At 40.5% G+C, this 17,724-nt stretch overlaps 1 protein-coding gene across 1 annotated transcript in view; it reads left to right on the forward strand.

Moving 5' to 3' along the window:
* The window catches only part of ccdc93 (coiled-coil domain containing 93), an 85,676-nt gene extending 68,453 nt beyond the window's left edge, over positions 1–17,223 (forward strand). The window contains exons 18-23 of the mRNA XM_072262132.1: positions 3,497–3,605; positions 13,076–13,158; positions 14,523–14,560; positions 14,965–15,049; positions 15,852–15,965; positions 16,917–17,223. Of these exons, the coding sequence (XP_072118233.1) occupies positions 3,497–3,605; positions 13,076–13,158; positions 14,523–14,560; positions 14,965–15,049; positions 15,852–15,965; positions 16,917–16,973 (486 nt within the window). The 3' untranslated portion in view covers positions 16,974–17,223. The remainder of the gene's footprint in view (positions 1–3,496; positions 3,606–13,075; positions 13,159–14,522; positions 14,561–14,964; positions 15,050–15,851; positions 15,966–16,916) is intronic.
* Positions 17,224–17,724: the final 501 nt, after the last annotated feature.

Here is a 17,724-nt window from a genome sequence, read left to right on the forward strand (position 1 = left end):
CTGCAGGGGCCCTAGCAGAGATATTTAAAATATCCTTGCCCTTGGGCAAGGTGCTGGAGGATTGGAGGATAGCTAATGTTGTTTCATTGTTTAAGAAAGGTTCTGAGAATAAACTGGAAATTATAGGCCAATGAGCCTGACATTATTGGAGGGTATATTAAGGGACCAGGTAGACTGTACAAGTACAGTGGATCCCAGTTAATTGGGACACATCCAGACCAGTACATTTTGGCCCAATTAAGCGGCTGCCCACATTTGCCAAAGTTTCATGGAAATAGTTAAAAGGTATAAAAAAGACAAACTACTATTTAACTGAGTAACAATTTATGTATTTAAATGAAATACAGAACAAATCAGAACACTACCAATACCTCTACAGTGCGCTGAAACTGTATTAGTTCTAATAGCCATCGAGAGAGGATGCATCTAATTCTTGTGATTGACTGTAATTGAACAAAATCAGTACGGGCTCCTAGTGCAGATAATGGACTGCCTTCAAACAATGTTATAGATGAATAAATCCTCCAAATATTCAATTTCTTTGTTACATTCAAGGTGATTATTGATACCATCATAGTTCCTGGCATCTCCTGGTCTGAGTGTTTGAACCCACAGTGAGCAAAGTAGTTCTGCATTGTTTTGCGGCTTATTTCTCACTCACTACCAGTGACAAAAATCACTGCTTTTCTTGAAAACAAACACGCAACTATTTAAAACCTAATCGCTGTAAGCATCAGTAGTATCTAATGGCCACGCAAATGCACATGACTGACTGACCAGAGTTAGAAACTGTTATGCAATAGTTTCTTGCCCTAGTTAAGTGGCATAGTGTCCTAAATAAACAAAGGGAATCCCAGCTATTTTCTCAATTTAGTTTTTGTTCTTCAAAAGTTGTCCTAACTAAACGGCTCCCCTGCTTAACTGATGACCCAATTAACTAGAAATATTTAATTATATATCCATATATGGGTAGGCAAGGACCGATTAGGGATAGTCAACATGGCTTTGTGCATGATAGGTAGGTCATGTAGGTCTATCAGTGACCTCAAATTTGTCCTTTAATTCCTAGTATTGCCAGGGAAAATTGGTCTCTACTGTAACTAAGCATCTCAAAGTATTGTGCACTCCATTAAATGTCCTCTCAATGTAAAGAAAATCCCACCCTGCTCTTTCCTTAAGTGCAATTCTCCAGTCCTAGCAACATCCTTTAAATCTTAGCTCTGCTCTCTTTAGTGCTGCTTCATATTTAGGGAAGCACTTTGAAATGCAGTGAAAATGGGAACAATCTGCTGGAGGAACTCGGATTGAAACCCTGCAAAGGGACACTTCCCTGCTTTCCACACACAGGCACTACTCCACCTGCTGAGTTCCTCCAGTAGTTTGTTGCTCCAGCCCCCAGGACCTGCAATGTATTATGTTAAAGGTACATACAGTAAGTCATTTCACACTTGTATTGCAAAATCATGCATTGATGTGTGAGATAGACAATACAAGTTCCTTTTCCGCCTTTTTTTCCATTGGGTATTTCTATACAAGTATTTTATGTATATCCGCAGCTGTCCCTGAACAGAGTAAGTGAACCACTGACCCACAGTGGAGCTGACATCACATGTAGGCCAGACTCAGAGAGGCTGGCACACTTCATTCCACATTTTGGTAAATAACCCCAGTTAGAACTTTACAAAAGGATGTACATTTGCAGAGATTTGGCATCACATCTAAAACTTTGACAGACTTCTATAGTTGTGTGGCGGAGGACATATTGACCGGCCGCATCACAGCCTGGTATGGGAACGCCAATGCCTTCCAATGGAAAACCTGACAAAAGGTAGTGGATTCAGCCCAGTGCATCACAGATAAATCACACCAACCATTGAGCACATCTACATGAAATGTTGTCATAGGAAGGTTGCATCCATCATCAGACATCCCCACACCCAGGTTATGTTCTCTCTGCTACCATCAAGTAGAAGGTACAAGGGCCTTAAGACTCACACCAAGTTCAGGAACAGTTTCTACCCTCAGCTATCAGACCCTTGAATAAAAGTGGATAACTACACTCAATTTCACTTGCCCCATCACTGAAATGTTCCCACGACCAATGATCTTACTTTCAAGGACTCTTTATCTCATTATTTCATGTTCTCATTATTTATTGCTATTTATTTATATTAGAATTTGCACGGTTTGTTGCCTTCTACACTCTGGATGATCTTTCATTGATCCTGTTATAGTTATTAGTCTATAGATTTTCTGAGTATGCCCACAGGAAAATGAGTCTCAGGATTGTATATAGGGATTTTGTACTACTACAGCTCCAAAGTTGTGATTTGAATTCAGTTTCATGGTAAAGTACCAATACTTCTGGATGTTAATCCAATTATTTAACCACTATGATAATATAACGATTTAGTGTGGACCAGCCGTTTGTTGAGTTCTGAGGCATTTATGTTGATGTCTGATTACAAAAAAATGTTAACCTTTTATGATATCTCAAAGCTTGATTCACAGTAGGACTCTTTAAAAACGCAAACATGAGGAAATCTGCAGATGCTGGAATTTCAAGCAACACGCATAAAAGTTGCTGGTGAACACAGCAGGCCAGGCAGCATCTCTAGGAAGAGGTACAGTCGACGTTTCGGGCCGAGACCCTTCGTCAGGACTAACTGAAGGAAGAGTTAGTAAGAGATTTGAAAGTGGGAGGCGGAGGGGGAGATCCGAAATGATAGGAGAAGACAGGAGAGGGAGGGATGGAGCCAAGAGCTTGAACAACACCTTATATTCCATCTGGGTAGCCTCCAACCTGATGGCATGAATATCGACTTCTCAAACTTCCACTAATGCCCCACCTCCCCCTCGTACTCCATCCGGTATTTATTTATTTACATACACACATTCTTTTTTCCTCTCTCCTTTTTCTCCCTCTGTCCCTCTCACTATACCCCTTGCCCATCCCCTGGGCTCCCCCCCCCACCCCTTTCTTTCTCCCTAGGCCTCCTGTCCTCTCATATCCCTTTTGCCAATCAGCTTTCCAGCTCTTGGCTCCATCCCTCCCCCTCCTGTCTTCTCCTATCATCTCAGATCTCTCCCTCCCCCTCCCACTTTAAAATCTCTCACTAGCTCTTCCTTCAGTTAGTCCTGATGAAGGGTCTCGGCCCGAAACGTCGACTGTACCTCTTCCAAGAGATGCTTCCTGGCCTCGCCAGCAACTTTTATGTGTGTTACATCACAGTAGGGCTTTCAGTTATGAAAACATTAATGATTGAGGATTTATTAATTATTTAGAATTTGCATTCTTGGGATTTAATAAATTCATCTGCATCTGGATTACTTCGGTTAATGTTTGCTCTCTGTATTGGTGCATTCCTCTATGTAGAGCATGAAATTGCTTATATAAGTTGTATGGTCACTCCATGGCAGTTATGTTACATTACTATGTAAGATATCTAATTAAATTGACACTTTGAAAAGAAGGTGAATCACAATTTGAATACAGGCTCGACGGAATAGAGAGATTGCTGTTCTACAAAGAAAAATTGATGAGGTACCAAGCAGAGCAGAACTGACCCAATATCAGAGACGGTTTATTGAGCTCTACAATCAAGGTATGTATTTGAGCTGATTTTTTTTTTTAAATATATAAAAAATGTGTTTTTCATCTAACCTGTGGTAATGGAACCTGCAACTAATGGCCAAGTCAAGATAGTTTAAAAAAAAAATGAGAAAAACTTGAAGTAAGGAAAAATGTGAAAATAGCCTAGTATATTTGAAGACACAAAAGTTGGGGGTGTTGTGGATAGTCTGGAGAGTTGTCAGCAGTTACAGCAGGACATTGATAGGATGCAGAACTGGGCTGAGAAGTGGCAGATGGACTTCAACCCAGAAAAGTAGGTCAAATTTGAAAACAGAATATGGGACACTCAAAACTACTGCGCAGGTTGACGGTGTTGTTAAGAAGGCATATGGTGTGACGGCCTTCATCAACGATAGGATTGAGTTCAAGAGCGGTGAGATAATGTTAAAGCTATGTCAGACCTTAGCTTGACCCCATTTGGAGTACTGTGTTCAGTTCTGGTCACCTTATTACAGGAAGGATGTGGATTCTATAGAGAGAGTGCGGAGGTTTACAAGGATGTTGCCTGTATTGGAGAGCGTACCTTATGAGAATAGGTAGAGTGAACTTGCCCTTTTCTTAGAGAGATGGACGGGGAGAGGTGACCTGATAGAGTGTATAAGATGATGAGAGACATTGATTGTGTGGATAGCCAGAAGCTTTATCCCAGGGCTGAAATGGTTAACATGAGAGGGTATAGTTTAAAGGTGCTTGGGAGTAGGTACAAGGGGGATGTCAGAGATAAGTTTTTCACACACAGAAAGTGGTGGGTGCATGGAATGTACTGCTAGCAAAGGTGGTAGAGGCGGATACAATAGGGTCTTTTAAGAGACACTTAGACGGGTACATGGAGCTTAGAAAATTAGAGGCCTATGCAGTAGGGTAATTCTAAGCAGTTTCTAGAGTAGGTTACATGGTTGGCATAATATTGTGGGCTGAAGGGCCTGTAATGTGCTGTAAATTTCTACGTTCTGTGTTCTAAATGCACGCCACAGTTTCTGAGGAGAAATTGGACAGCATAGCAGGCAAGTGAGTTTAAAAGAAGTGAGCGGGAGCAGATGGGATATTCTGTGTGTCACAGTTCCTGAGGTGACGTTGGATTGTGCGTAATTAGGCACTTAGCAAGGACCAGCAAAAAGAAGTTGGGTTTAAGCAGAGTGGCCATTGTGTGAGTAGGCCGGTATTAGAGTGGGGAGCTCAAGCTTTGGCTCACAGAGGCTTCAGCGAGGAGAGGCAGAGGCTGTAGGTAGATATTTTTTATTTGTTTCTTTCTTTCGTGTTGCACCGTCAGAGCATTGGGACCTCAGGGCTAGTGGAATGCTCCTTTGTGGGCTGTGGGAAGGCAGGAGATATCTGGTGTCCTTACCAACTACACCTGCAGGAAGTGCATCTAGCTAACAACTTTCAGAACATGTTAAGGAATCGGAGTTGGAACAGGATGAACTCCAAATCATTTATGAGGGTGAGAGGTTGATCAGCAGGACATACAGGGAGGTAGTGAATGGGATGCGTTGAAGTGTAACATGGGGACGAAAAGAGTGATGAATACAGGACTGAAGGTGTTGTATTTGGATGCACGTAGTATACAGATCTTGCAGTACAGTTAGAGATTGAAAGGTATGATGTTGTGTGCATCACTGACTTGTGGCTGAAAGAAAATCATAGCTTAAAATCCAAGCATACACCTTGTATCAAAAGGACAGGCAGGTTTGTAGGGGGTGGGGTGGCTGTGTTGGTAAAAAGTGAATTCAGATCCTTAGAGGTGACATAGAATTGGAAGATGTGGAATCCTTGCGGGTAGAGTTAAGAAACTGCAAGGCCTCTGAACAGTAGCCAGGATGTGGGGTACAAATTACAGCAGGAGATAGAAAAGGCATGCAAAACGGGCAATGTTACAATGTCATGGGAGATTTCAATATACAGGTGGATTGGGAAAATCAGTTTGTTTCTGGATCGCAAGAAATAGAATTTCTACAAGATGGTTTTTTAGAGTAGTTTGTAGTTGGATAGTTGGACCCATTAAGGGAAAGACGATTCTGAATGTGGGTGTTGTGTAATGAACCAGATTTCATTAGGGAGCTTAAGGTAAAGGAACTCTATGACGTTAAGCTAGCCAATAATATATAAGAGGATAACTAAAGTTTTTTTTAAGAGATATAAAGAGTTTAAAAAAAAACAGGCCTGAGTGGATAAAAGACTGCTGGAAAGTGATGCAAGAGAAGTAGTAATAGGGAACATGCAATTGCAGATGAACTTTAGTATCTTGTGAGTTTTTACTGTGGACAATGCTAGATATGCCAGAAATTCAAGAGTGTCGGGGGCAGTTGCTATTACTAAGAAGGTGATTAGACAGCTGAAGGTCTAAAGTAGATAAGTCAGCTGACCAGGGAACTGCAACCCAGAGTTCTGAAAGAAATGGCTGAAGAGATTATGGAGGCATTGATAGTGATCTTTCAAGAATCGCTGGATCTAGGAAGGGAGGGAGGCAAAAAAAAAATGATGTAGGCTAGTTGGTCTGATTTTAGGAGTTGGGAAATGTTGGAGCTCATTATTAAGGATGAGGTTTCAGGGTACTTGGAGGCACATGATAAAATAGGCCAAAGTCACTATGGTTTCCTCAAGGGGAAATCTTGCCTGACAAATCTGTTGGAATTCTTTGAGGAAGTATCAGGCAAGTTAGACAAAGCAGAGTCTGTGGATGTTGTTTACTTGGATTTTCAGAAGGTCTTTGACAAGGTGCTGTACATGAGACTGATTACAAGAGCTCATGGTATTACAGGAAAGATACTGTCATGGATGAAACAGTGGGTGATTGGCAGGAAACAGAGTGGGAATAAAGGTGGTCTGTTTTGGTTGGCTGCCATTAACCAGTTGTGTTCTGCAGGGGTCAGTGTTGGGGTTGCTTCTTTTCTCGTCAGTTATTTGCATGATGGAATTGATGACATTGTAGCGAGGTTTGTGAATGATATGAAGATAGGTGGAGGGGCAAGTAGTCTTGAGGAAGTAGAGAGTCTGCAAAAGGACTTGGACAGATTAGGAGAATAGGCAAAGAAGTGGCAATGGAATATAGTGTAGCAAAGTTTAAAGTCATGCATTTTCGAGAAGAAATAAAGGCAAACCCTATTTTCTTAACGGGGAGAAAACTCAGAAATCAGAAGTGCAAGGTGACTTTGGGGTCCTTGTGCAAGATTCCCTGAAGTTAACTTGCAGGTTAAGTTGGAGGTAAGAAAGGCAAATGCAATGTTAGCATTCTCTTCAAGAGGACTAGAATATAGAATCGAGGGGAACATGCACTAAATGCTGGAGGAACGCAGCAGGCCAGACAGCATCTATAGAAAAGAGTAAACAGTCAACGTTTTGGGTTGAGATCCTTCATCAGGACTGGGGAAAAAGGATGAGAAGTCAGAGTAAGAAGGTGGGGAGAGGGGAGGAAGACATATAAGGTAGTAGGTGATAGGTGAAGTTGGGAGAGGGAGGGGTGAAGTAAAGAGCTGGGAAGTCAATTGGTGAAAGAGCTAAAGGTCTGGAGAAGAGGGAATTTGATGGGAGAGGACAGAAGGCCATGAAAGAAAAATAAGGGGGAGGAGCACCAGACAGAGGGGATGGGCAGCGAAGGAGAAAATAAAGGTGAAGAGAGTGGGAATGGTGAAAGAGAGGAGGGGGGCATTACCGGAACTTCAAGAAATCTATGTTCAGGTTGGAGACTACCCAGTTGGAATATAAGGTGTTGCTCCTCCAACCCGAGTGTGGCCTCATCGCCGCAGTAGAGGAGGCCATGGACTGACATGTCAGAATGGGAAGTAGAATTAAGATGGGTGGTCACTAAGAGATCCCGCTTTTTTGGTGGATGAAGCGTAGGTGCTCAGCGAGGCGGCCTCCCAATCTGCGTCGGGCTTCACCAATATACAGGAGGCCACACAGGGAGCACTGGATACAGTAGATGGCCCCAACAGACTAACATGTGAAGTGTCACCTCACCTGGAATGACTGTTTGGGAGCCTGAATTGGTAGTGGAGAAGGAGGTGTAGGGCTGGTGTAGTACTTGTTCTGCTTGCAAGGATGTGCCAGAAGGACAACCAATGGGGAGGGAGTCACGTAGGGAGTGATCCCTGCTGAAAGTAGTAAGTTTGGGGGCAGGAAAGATGAGCTTGGTGGGATCCCATTGGAAGTGGTGGAAGTTACAGAGAATTATGTGCTGGGCTGGTAGGTGAGGACAAGAGGAATCCTATCTCTGGTGGAGGATGGGGTGAGGTCAGACATGCACAAAATAGAAGTGTGGATGAGTGCAGCATTGATGGTAGAGGAAGGGAAGCTCCTTTCTTTGAAGAAGAAGGACATCTCCTTAGTTCTGGAATGTAGAAAGTAGATGTGGTGGAGATGGGGGAATTCAGAGAAAGAGGTGGCATTTTTACAAGTAGTAGTGTGGAAAGAGGTAAAGTCCAGGTTGCTGTGAGAATCAGTGAGTTTATAAAAGGTATCAGTAGATAAACTGTCTCCAGAGATGGAGATAGAGAGATTAAGGAAGTGGAGGGAGGTGTCAGAAATGGACCAGGTAAATTTGAGAGCAGGATGGAAGTTGGAGGCAAAGTTGATGAATTCGGTGAGCTCCACATGGGGAAATCACTGAAAAGATCAAGTCAGAGATATAGGTAGGAAGGACTGAACTGGGGGGATAAAACTGAGTTGAGGTATGTGGGTATAAGTTTGGTGGGGTAGGAACAAGCGGAAACAATGGGTCTACCCAGACAGGCAGGTTTGAGGATCTTGGGTAGGTCCAGCTGACAAATAAGTCATCTTCTGTATCCGGTGTTTCCAGTGTGGCCTCCTGTATATCGGTGAGACCCAGCGTAGATTGGGAGACTGCTTTGCCGAGCATCCTTGTGGCATCCAACAGACAAAGCGGGATCACCCAGTGGCCACCCATTTTAATTCTACATCCCATTCCAACATGTCAATCCACGGCCTCCTCTACGGCAGCGATGAGGCCAAACTCAGGTTGAAGGTACAACACTCTATATTCTGTCTGGGTAGCCTACAACCTGATGGCATGATCATCGATTTCTTGAACTTCCATTAATGGCCCCCTCCTCTCTTTTACCATTCCCCATTCCCTTTTCCCCCTCACCTTTTCTCATTACCTGCCATCACCTCCATCTGATGCTTCGTCCCCTTTCCTTCCTTCCATTGCCTTCTGTCCTCTCCTATCAGATTCCCCTTTCTCCATCCCTTCATTTCTTTCACTGATTGACTACTCAGCTCTTTACATCAACCCTCTCCCAGCTTCACCTATCATCTACTACCTTATGTTTCTTCCTCCCTCTCTCTTCCCCGCCCCCCTTAATCTTACTTCTCATCTTTTTTCCTGCAGACCTGATGAAAGGTCTCAGCCCAAAACATCTACTGTTTACTCTTTTCCATTGATGCTGTCTGGCCTGCCTGAGTTCCTCCATTATTTTGTGTGGGTTGCTCTAGATTTCCAGCACCTTCAGATTTTCTCTTGTTTGTGATAGAGTAGATGGATGTCCTTTTAGAACAGATGAGGAATTTCTTTAGTCAGTGAGCTGTGAATCTGTGGAATTCTTTACCACAGGCAGCTGTGGAGGCCAAACCTTTATGAATACTTAAGACAGAGGTTGATAGATTCTTGATTGTTTCGGGCATGAAGGGTTACGGGTAGAAGGCAGGAGACTGGGACTGAGAGGGAGATGGATCAGCCGTGATGAAATGACAGAGTAGACTCAATGGTCCAAATGGGCCTAACAAGGTGTTAGGGTCGAGGAAGAGGAAAATAGAAATAAGTCAAAAATCTGTGCAGCAAAGATGGCAAGAAGGACAGGCCAGTGTATACACAGGGTAATTTGCTGCAAAATAGAAATATAGCAAAGTTGGCAACAGATACTGATCTAAATGTACTGTACGTAAATGCACGCAGCATTAGAAATAAAGTGGATGACCTTGCTGCACAGATGCAGGTTAAAAGATATGACATTGTGGCCATCACCGAGTCATGGCTAAATGATGGGTGTGATTGGGAGCTGAATATCCAAGGATACACAGTGTATAGGAAAGATAGGAAGGTAGGTAAAGGGGGTGGCGTGGCCCTGATTGTAAGCAGCGATATCAAATCAATAGAAAGAAGGGACATAGGATCAGAAGAGGTAGAATCCTTATGGGTAGAATTAAGAAATGGCAAGAGTAAAAAGACACTTATAGTGGTTATACACAGGCCTCCAAACAGCAGCGGGGATGTGGAATACAAGTTGCAGCTGGAAATAGAAAAAGTGTGTCAGAAGGAAAATGTCAAGATAATTCCGGGGGATTTTAATATGAAAGTGGATTGGGAAAGTCAGGAAGGTACTGGATCTCAGGAGAGGGAGTTTGTAGAATGCCTACAGGATGGCTTTTTGGAGCAGCTTGTCCAGAATCCCACCAGGGGACCGGCTGTTTTGGATTGGGTGCTGTGTAACGAACCTGAGGCGATTAGGGAGCTGGAGGTAAAGGAACCCCTTGGAAGTAGTGATCATAATATGATTGAGTTCAGTTTCAAAATTGAAAAGGAGAAGCAGGTATCAGGTGTATCGATATTTCAGTGGAACAGGGGAAATTACAGTGGTATGAGGGAGGAACTGGCCCAAGTCGATTGGAAAAGTAAGCTAAATGGAGGGACAGCAGAGCAGAATTGGATGAAATTCGTACAAGAAATAAGGAAAATGCAGGAAAAATATATTCCAAGAAAAAAGAAAATCATGAATGGAAAAATGGCACAAATGTGGCTAACAAGAGAAGTTAAGGCAAAAATAAAAGCAAAAGAAATGGCGTACAAGGAAGCAAATGTTAGTGGGAAAAATGAGGACTGGAAGACTTTTAAAAACTTACAGAAGGAAACTAAGAAAGTCATTAGGAAAGAAAAGATGAATTATGAAAGGAAGTTGGCGATTAACATAATAAAGGATACTAAGAGTTTTTTTTAAATATATGAAGAGTAGAAGAGTGACAAGGGTAGATATGGGACCGATTGGAAAATGGTGCTGGAGAAATTATAATGGATAACAAAGAGATGACGGAGGAACTGAATGAGTATTTTGCATCAGTCTTCACAGTGGAAGACATGAGCAATATACCTGATAGCCAGAGGTATCAGGGAATAGAATTAGGTACAGTCAAGATTACTAGGGAGAAAGTGCTTGGGAAGCTAAGTGGACTAAGAATAGATAAGTCTCCCAGTCCAGATGAGGTGCACCCAAGGGTTCCGAAGGAGGTGGCTTTGGAGATTGTGGAAGCATTGGAAATGATCTTCCAGGAATCAATAGACTCTGGCATGGTTCTGGAGGACTGGAAGGTCGCAAATGTAATTCCGCTATTTAAGGAAGGAAGGAGACAGCAAAAAGTTACAGACCTATTAGTCTGACATCGGTAGTTGGAAGGATATTGGAGTCAATCCTCAAGGACGAGGTAATGAAATACCTCGAGGTGCATGACAAGATAGGCAGAAGCCAGCATGGTTTCATGAAGGGAAGATCCTGCCTCACCAGCCTATTCGAATTTTTTGAGGTAATCTCGAATAAGATTGACAAGGGAGAGGCTGTGGTTGTTGTGTATTTGGATTTTCAAAAGGCCTTTGATAAGGTGCCGCATATGAGGCTGCTTAATAAGATGAGAGCCCATGGAATTATAGGAAAGATATTGAAATGGGTGGAGCATAGGCAGAAGGCAAAGGGTGGGAATGAAGGGATCCTATTCTGATCGGTTACTAGTGGTGTTCCGCAGGAGTCGGTGTTGGGGCCGCTTTTTACAATGTATATCGATGATTTGGATTATGAATTAAATGGTTTTGTGGCTATGTTTGCGGGTGACACCAAGATAGGTGGAGGAGCAGGAGACGTTGAAGAAACAGAAAGGTTGCAGAGAGACTTAGTCAGTTTAGGACAGTGGGCAAAGAAATGGCAGATGAGATACAACATTGACAAATGTACAGTTGTACATTTTGGAAGAAGAAATAATCGGGCAGATTATTATTTAGATGGGGAGAAAATTCAAAAATCGTAAGTGCAAAGGGACTTGGGGCTATGCTGGCATTCATTTCAAGAGGAATAGTATATAAGAGTAAGGAGGTGTTGATGAGGCTGTATGGGGCATTAGTGAGACCTCATTTGGAATACATTGTGCAGTTTTGGGCCCCCTATCTTAGAAAGGATATACTGATGTTGGAGAGAGTTCAGAGAAGATTTACGAGGATGATTCCTGGAATGCAGGGGCTAGCATATGAGGAGCGTTTGTCAGCTCTTGGACTGTATTCATTAGAGTATAGAAGAATGAGAGGGGATCTCATAGAAACGTTTCGAATGTTGAAAGGGTTGGACAGAGTAGAGGTGGAAAGGTTGTTTCCCTTGGTGGGTGAGTCGAGGACAAGAGGCCATAGTCTTAGAATTAGAGGGTACCCAGTTAAAACAGAGATGAGGAGAAATTTTTTTAGCCAGAGGGTCGTGGATTTGTGGAATTCGTTGCCAGAAACAGCTGTGGAGGCCCGATCATTGAGGGTGTTTGAGGAGGAGATTGACAGGTATCTAATTAGTCAGGGTATCAAGGGATATGGGGAAAAAGCCGGAAATTGGAACTAGATGGGTGAATAGTTTAGCTCATGGTGGAGCTGTGGAGCAGACTCGATGGGCCGAATGGCCTACTTCTGCTCCTTTGTCTTGTGAACTTGTGATCTTATGAAATGGCCTGGTTCTTTTTCTATATCTTATAAAAGCAAGGATGTAATGCTGAGGCCTTTTAGGGATTTGTCAGATTGAACTTGGAGTATTGTGAAGAATTTTGGGCTCCTTATCTAAGAAAAGATGTGCTGGCAGAGGGTACAGAGGAGGTTCACAAAAATGATTCCAAGAATGAAAGGGTTAATGTATGACGAGCATTTGGTTCTGGGCCTGCACTTGTTGGTATTTATAAGAATGGGAGGAGATTTCATTGAAACCTATTGAATATCGAAAGGCTTTGATAGAGCAGATGCGGAGAGGATGTTTGCTGTAGTGGGGGTGTCTCGGACCACAGGGAGCAGAATAGAGGGACATCCATTTAGAACAGAGATGTGAAGGAATTTCTTTAGCCATAGTGTAGTGAATCTGGAATTCATTGATTTAAATATATCCAATGACTTGGCCTCCATCTGTGGCAAAGTATGATAGGTTCTTGATTAGTTAGTGTCAAGGTTATAGGGAGAAGGCAGGAGAATGGAGGAGGGGGATAATAAATCGACCATGATTGAATAGTGGAGCAGACTCGACGGGGTGAATGGCATTCTCTCTGTCATATTGTCTTTTATTTAAATTAGTTAAATATTATGATAATATTTGGAAGAATTCCTCTTGTATTTTAGATTTTGCAGTTAATCATTTGAAACAGATGTGGATTTGCTTGAATAAAACTCTAAACTGTTCCTGATATCCATATGTTCTGTTGCAGTGTCAGCAACGCACAAGGAAACAAAACAGTTTTTTACACTTTATAACACACTTGATGATAAAAAGGTGTACTTGGAAAAAGAGGTAAGATATCAGAAACGGTATTTTGCTTCATATTCTAATTCACTGAATAATTGAAATAATTGAGGCAAATGGGTTCATCCAAATCTGTGTCTGTCATAAAATACAAACAAGTACAAATGTTAGACCTTAGAAATATATGGAAAGTAGAGAATGCACAAGGGATTGGTTGACAACTGTCGCATTGCATAGTTACTTGTGGCTTGAGCTTATCCTGTAGATATGGGATAAAAAAAAACTATGCACCGGAAGTCCCTGAGTTACACAGGTATTTCTGAGAACTAATTTATTTTCCCATAACTCAGAAACAAACAATCTTAATGAGGACCATTTAACATGAACATTTATTGCCCTGCCCTATGTAGTTACAATAGTACAGAATCAGAATGTGCCACATTCAATGGTAGTTTCAATGACCTTAAACAATCAGTGGATATTGCATTCTATGATCAAGTATTTTGCAAAATACTAAAGAAGAGATTGCCTTGTTTTTTTCCAAAGCAAATTTTCTTACACGGCTTCGCAGTGTGAACCAGTGACTATGTTCTTAACATGTTTTATATGTTACATGTAAAAAGTTTTTTTGAAAGCTGGTTAGTTTTGAAATAACTGACTCCTGAAGATCTTTGTATTTCAATAACTAACTTTAACAAACTATGGGAGAATTTAGTTATAGTCTGATTTCCATACGTCAGGTCTACGTTTACCCAGACAGCTTCTGTACATACTTTGCACAGTGGGGATGGAAAGAAATCTGAACTGCTATTTATCCTACTATTGAAATATAATGGCCACTGTCTTGCACACTTGTATCTCACGAGAGAAGATCGAATCTTTACCCATGTTCTCTACTTTCCATCTTTATTAATGAAGGATAGAATACCCAAGTGTAAATAGATGATCAAAGCCTGATTACTTAATACATCAGTGAGTCTGAATTTTGTAATTTACAAGATGATCTACCAGCAATTTGCATGATGTAGATCTGCGAATAAGAGTCTTTGACTGATTTCTGATTACCAGAAGGATACAATTGAAATTAAATTGAACTGTCATTGTTTAAAATTGGCTGCATTATAATTCAGTTGAGGGCAATTATGATAAGCAGTCAAATATGAAAGGTAAAAATGTTTAACTGTATAAAAAAAAACTAACCAAATTATTTTAGAAAATACCTCTTTCTGTGAATTAATCTAAGTTTAAGCATTTTCTTCTCTAGTGTCCAGGTATGTTTGGCTATAATGTATAAATGTGCTTGTTATAATTATTTTCTAATTTTAAGATGCATAACTTGGATTGATAAAAGTGTGAATAGCACTGTACTTTAACAATGTGTCAAATACTGATCTAGTTTTCTCTTTTGCCAGGTCAACCTGTTGAATTCAATTCATGATAATTTTCAACAGTAAGTCTCATGCCAAATTGCACAGATGTATAAATTTGCACTAGGAGCAAGAGACTTAGCTGAACCTTTCATGGATTTGTCTCTTAATACTCATGCAGATTATGCATAAGTAATTCAAAATCTGAATAATGAAAGTTCTTAGTTCAGTATTTATTCAGGTGTGCACACTGGGTCTTCGAATTAGAATCTGTTCATTTTGGTGCATTAAGTTATAAAGATAACCATCACCTGAATTAATCTGCTTTGATTTGTGACATTTCTAATTTGGCCTTATCTCTCGATGATTATCCGACATTTATTGTGTTGCGTTTCTGCAGGTATTTGTTGATATGTGCATTTGAATCTTTTGATCTGTATTTTTAAGTTGATATATTGCAGTATGCTCTGTTAAACTTGCTTTTCAGAGCAATGGCTTCTCCAGCTACCCGAGAGCAATTCTTGCGTCAGATGGAACAAATCGTAGAAGGTATTAAGCAGAATCGCATGAAGGTAAGAGCACATTTAATTTGAAATGCATCATTCCTGGCAATCTGTTCAAAACATTTTTTGAAAGTAATTGGTAGAGATGAAGGAAATGAATTCTAGAGAGAATTGGTTGTAAATTAGAAGAAATCTGAGAAATTATTTCAAGGAAGGGGTAGAGCTAACTGGACTTTTTTTCATGACAGTCTTGTGAATGAGTATCCATTTGCAATAAGGGGGGGATATCTATTTTCTTCAGGGTAAGATAGGTCTTTCACATTTAGAGCTGACATTGATGTAGACATGGTGGAATTTGGATTACTTGTATGTAACTTTTCAGTGGTTCTTTTATAAAATGAGAATCTGTTCTGAAGACTTAACAAGGAAATGGCAAAAGTAGTTTGTAAAGGTTCTTATCAGTTGATTAAGGTGCTTTTCCATCAATTACTTTTTCAAGTGTCATTGATATATTTGTGCAACATTGAAGCTACAGATGTGCACACCAGTTACTTCAATTTTTGTTGCTAAATCAAATGCAGCATTAACACTTCATTCCATCTAACATATAGTTGTATTTCAAATTTAACTTTTTTTCATAGTGTATTAGCCACAAAAGTATATTGACATTTTCTTTGCATTTTGATTCACCATACTGTTATTAAATACATTTTTTGCAGGTAACAAGTTAACTTTAAATGTAATGAGAAAGCCCTTTTATAATTAGCTGATTATATATGATTTTAGAACTAAATTCTTTCTTTGGCTCTTTTCTTTCTCACTTATTCCCTTCCAATACTACTATCCTCTGCAATAATTCTACGAAAACTAGCTGGAGAAGAAAAAGCAAGAAAATAAAATGAGACGTGATCAGCTGAATGATGAGTACCTTGAACTGCTAGAGAAACAGCGTCTGTACTTCAAAACTGTCAAAGAATTTAAAGAGGTATTATTTTATCTTGCATACAAAAATATGAAAAATTGTGGGTAGTAATATTTAGTGATTTTTTTTATTTACATTTTGCAAGCTTTTAGAAGTAGAGAGGGAAGGGTGGTGAGGAAATATATTTTTGGTTTTATAAAGTGAATATTCATGTATCAAAGTTGTAGTATAATTTGAGTAAAGATAAGTTTTGTTTGTAGGATTGTTCACCGAACCTGGAGGTTAGATTGCAAATGTCGTCTTGACTGGTGATGAAACATCATCAGTTTCCCAGTGAATGTTGTTCAGCAGAGTGCTTACCTTTATATTGGTCTCTTTTTGCACAAAGTCTTGTGACAAAATGTCCTACCACCGAGAGTCTACCATAGACTGAACAATGAGCCAGACCAATATAATGCAAGTACTCAGCAGAAAAACACTCGCGCACTGGTGATGTCACCTCACCTGGTGACAAAGCATTTGCGGCCTAACTTCCAGGCTCGGCGATCAACCCTGCAAACAAGCAGCCAACATGAGCTACCAATCTTCTCTTTCATTTCAAATAATTTTAGTCTTTTAATCGAATTTATTTTAAAAGTACTTCCTGTGTCAACATTTTGCTCCCCAGTAATTTTTTTTTCGTACTGGGAGTAAAGCACATCCAATTTACCAGATTTGTGCAGTTGTAAAGTTAGGCACTGGATGTATGTGGGTGACGGAAGTTAATTGTAAGGATTAGAAACAGGGTGACTGTACATGAAGGGAAAGAAGAGAGAGTATTTCGGGATATCTTGGTTGGCCAACTGAAAAAGAGGGAAATTATTCTGGTAACTGTGGGTCTTTTGTATGATCAATAATTTTTATAGATTAACAATGAACAAACTGAAGGTGAAAATATGTTTTAATTAAAGTTTCCTTGTAAACAGATGTTTTTATGAGCAGAAAACTTAATTTTTGATTTATTTTACTCTGCAGGAATGTCGCAAGAATGAAATGTTATTGACCAAAATGAGAACAATGGGGGTTTCTTAAATAAATTCACCAGGAATCCAAGGACTGTACTTAATTCTCCCATTGAGGGCTTTCTGAGCACTTAGAAAGTAAATACTGGATGCATGGTGCCCTATGCATTTTGTCTTTTTTTGGATGTAATTTAGTCAAATGCACAGCTAACAATTTTGTTTATCCATGACACTTATGAGCCAAACAATCCATTGTATTATGTAAAGCCATTTGCCACATAATAAAAATATGCAAACTAACCTGTATACTTGAGCTAGATTCTTGATTTATCATGCTGAATTTATTTACTCATTGAGATACAGCCCTTCTGGCCCTCTGAGCTGGGCTGCCCAACAATCGGCAATTTAACACTAACCTAATCACAGGACTATTTACAAAGACCAATTAACCTACCAACTGGTACATCTTTGGACTGTGGGAGGAAACCCATGCAGTCAGGGAGAACATACAAACTCCTTACAGACAACGACGGGAATTGAACCCTGGATCGCTGGTACAATGAAATGTTGTGCTAGTCACAATGCTACCATCCTCCCCCCCCCCCCCCATTTAGTTTTGCAAATGATTCATGCTGCTTCGTCTCACCTATTAAAGGTGCTGTCTTATGTGATGGGAGTTTTTTTTTGCTGCAATCAAATTGATAACATCGGCCATTATAATTGTTCTGCAGTTTGCTTCTATTATGATTCTAACACTCCCTTGTGAGATTCTTTTTGCCTTTGATCTCTATTTGTAATATGCAATTTTGCACAGAAGGACA

This window comes from Mobula birostris, chromosome 6, assembly GCF_030028105.1.
Source record: "Mobula birostris isolate sMobBir1 chromosome 6, sMobBir1.hap1, whole genome shotgun sequence".
Lineage (NCBI taxonomy): Eukaryota > Metazoa > Chordata > Chondrichthyes > Myliobatiformes > Myliobatidae > Mobula > Mobula birostris.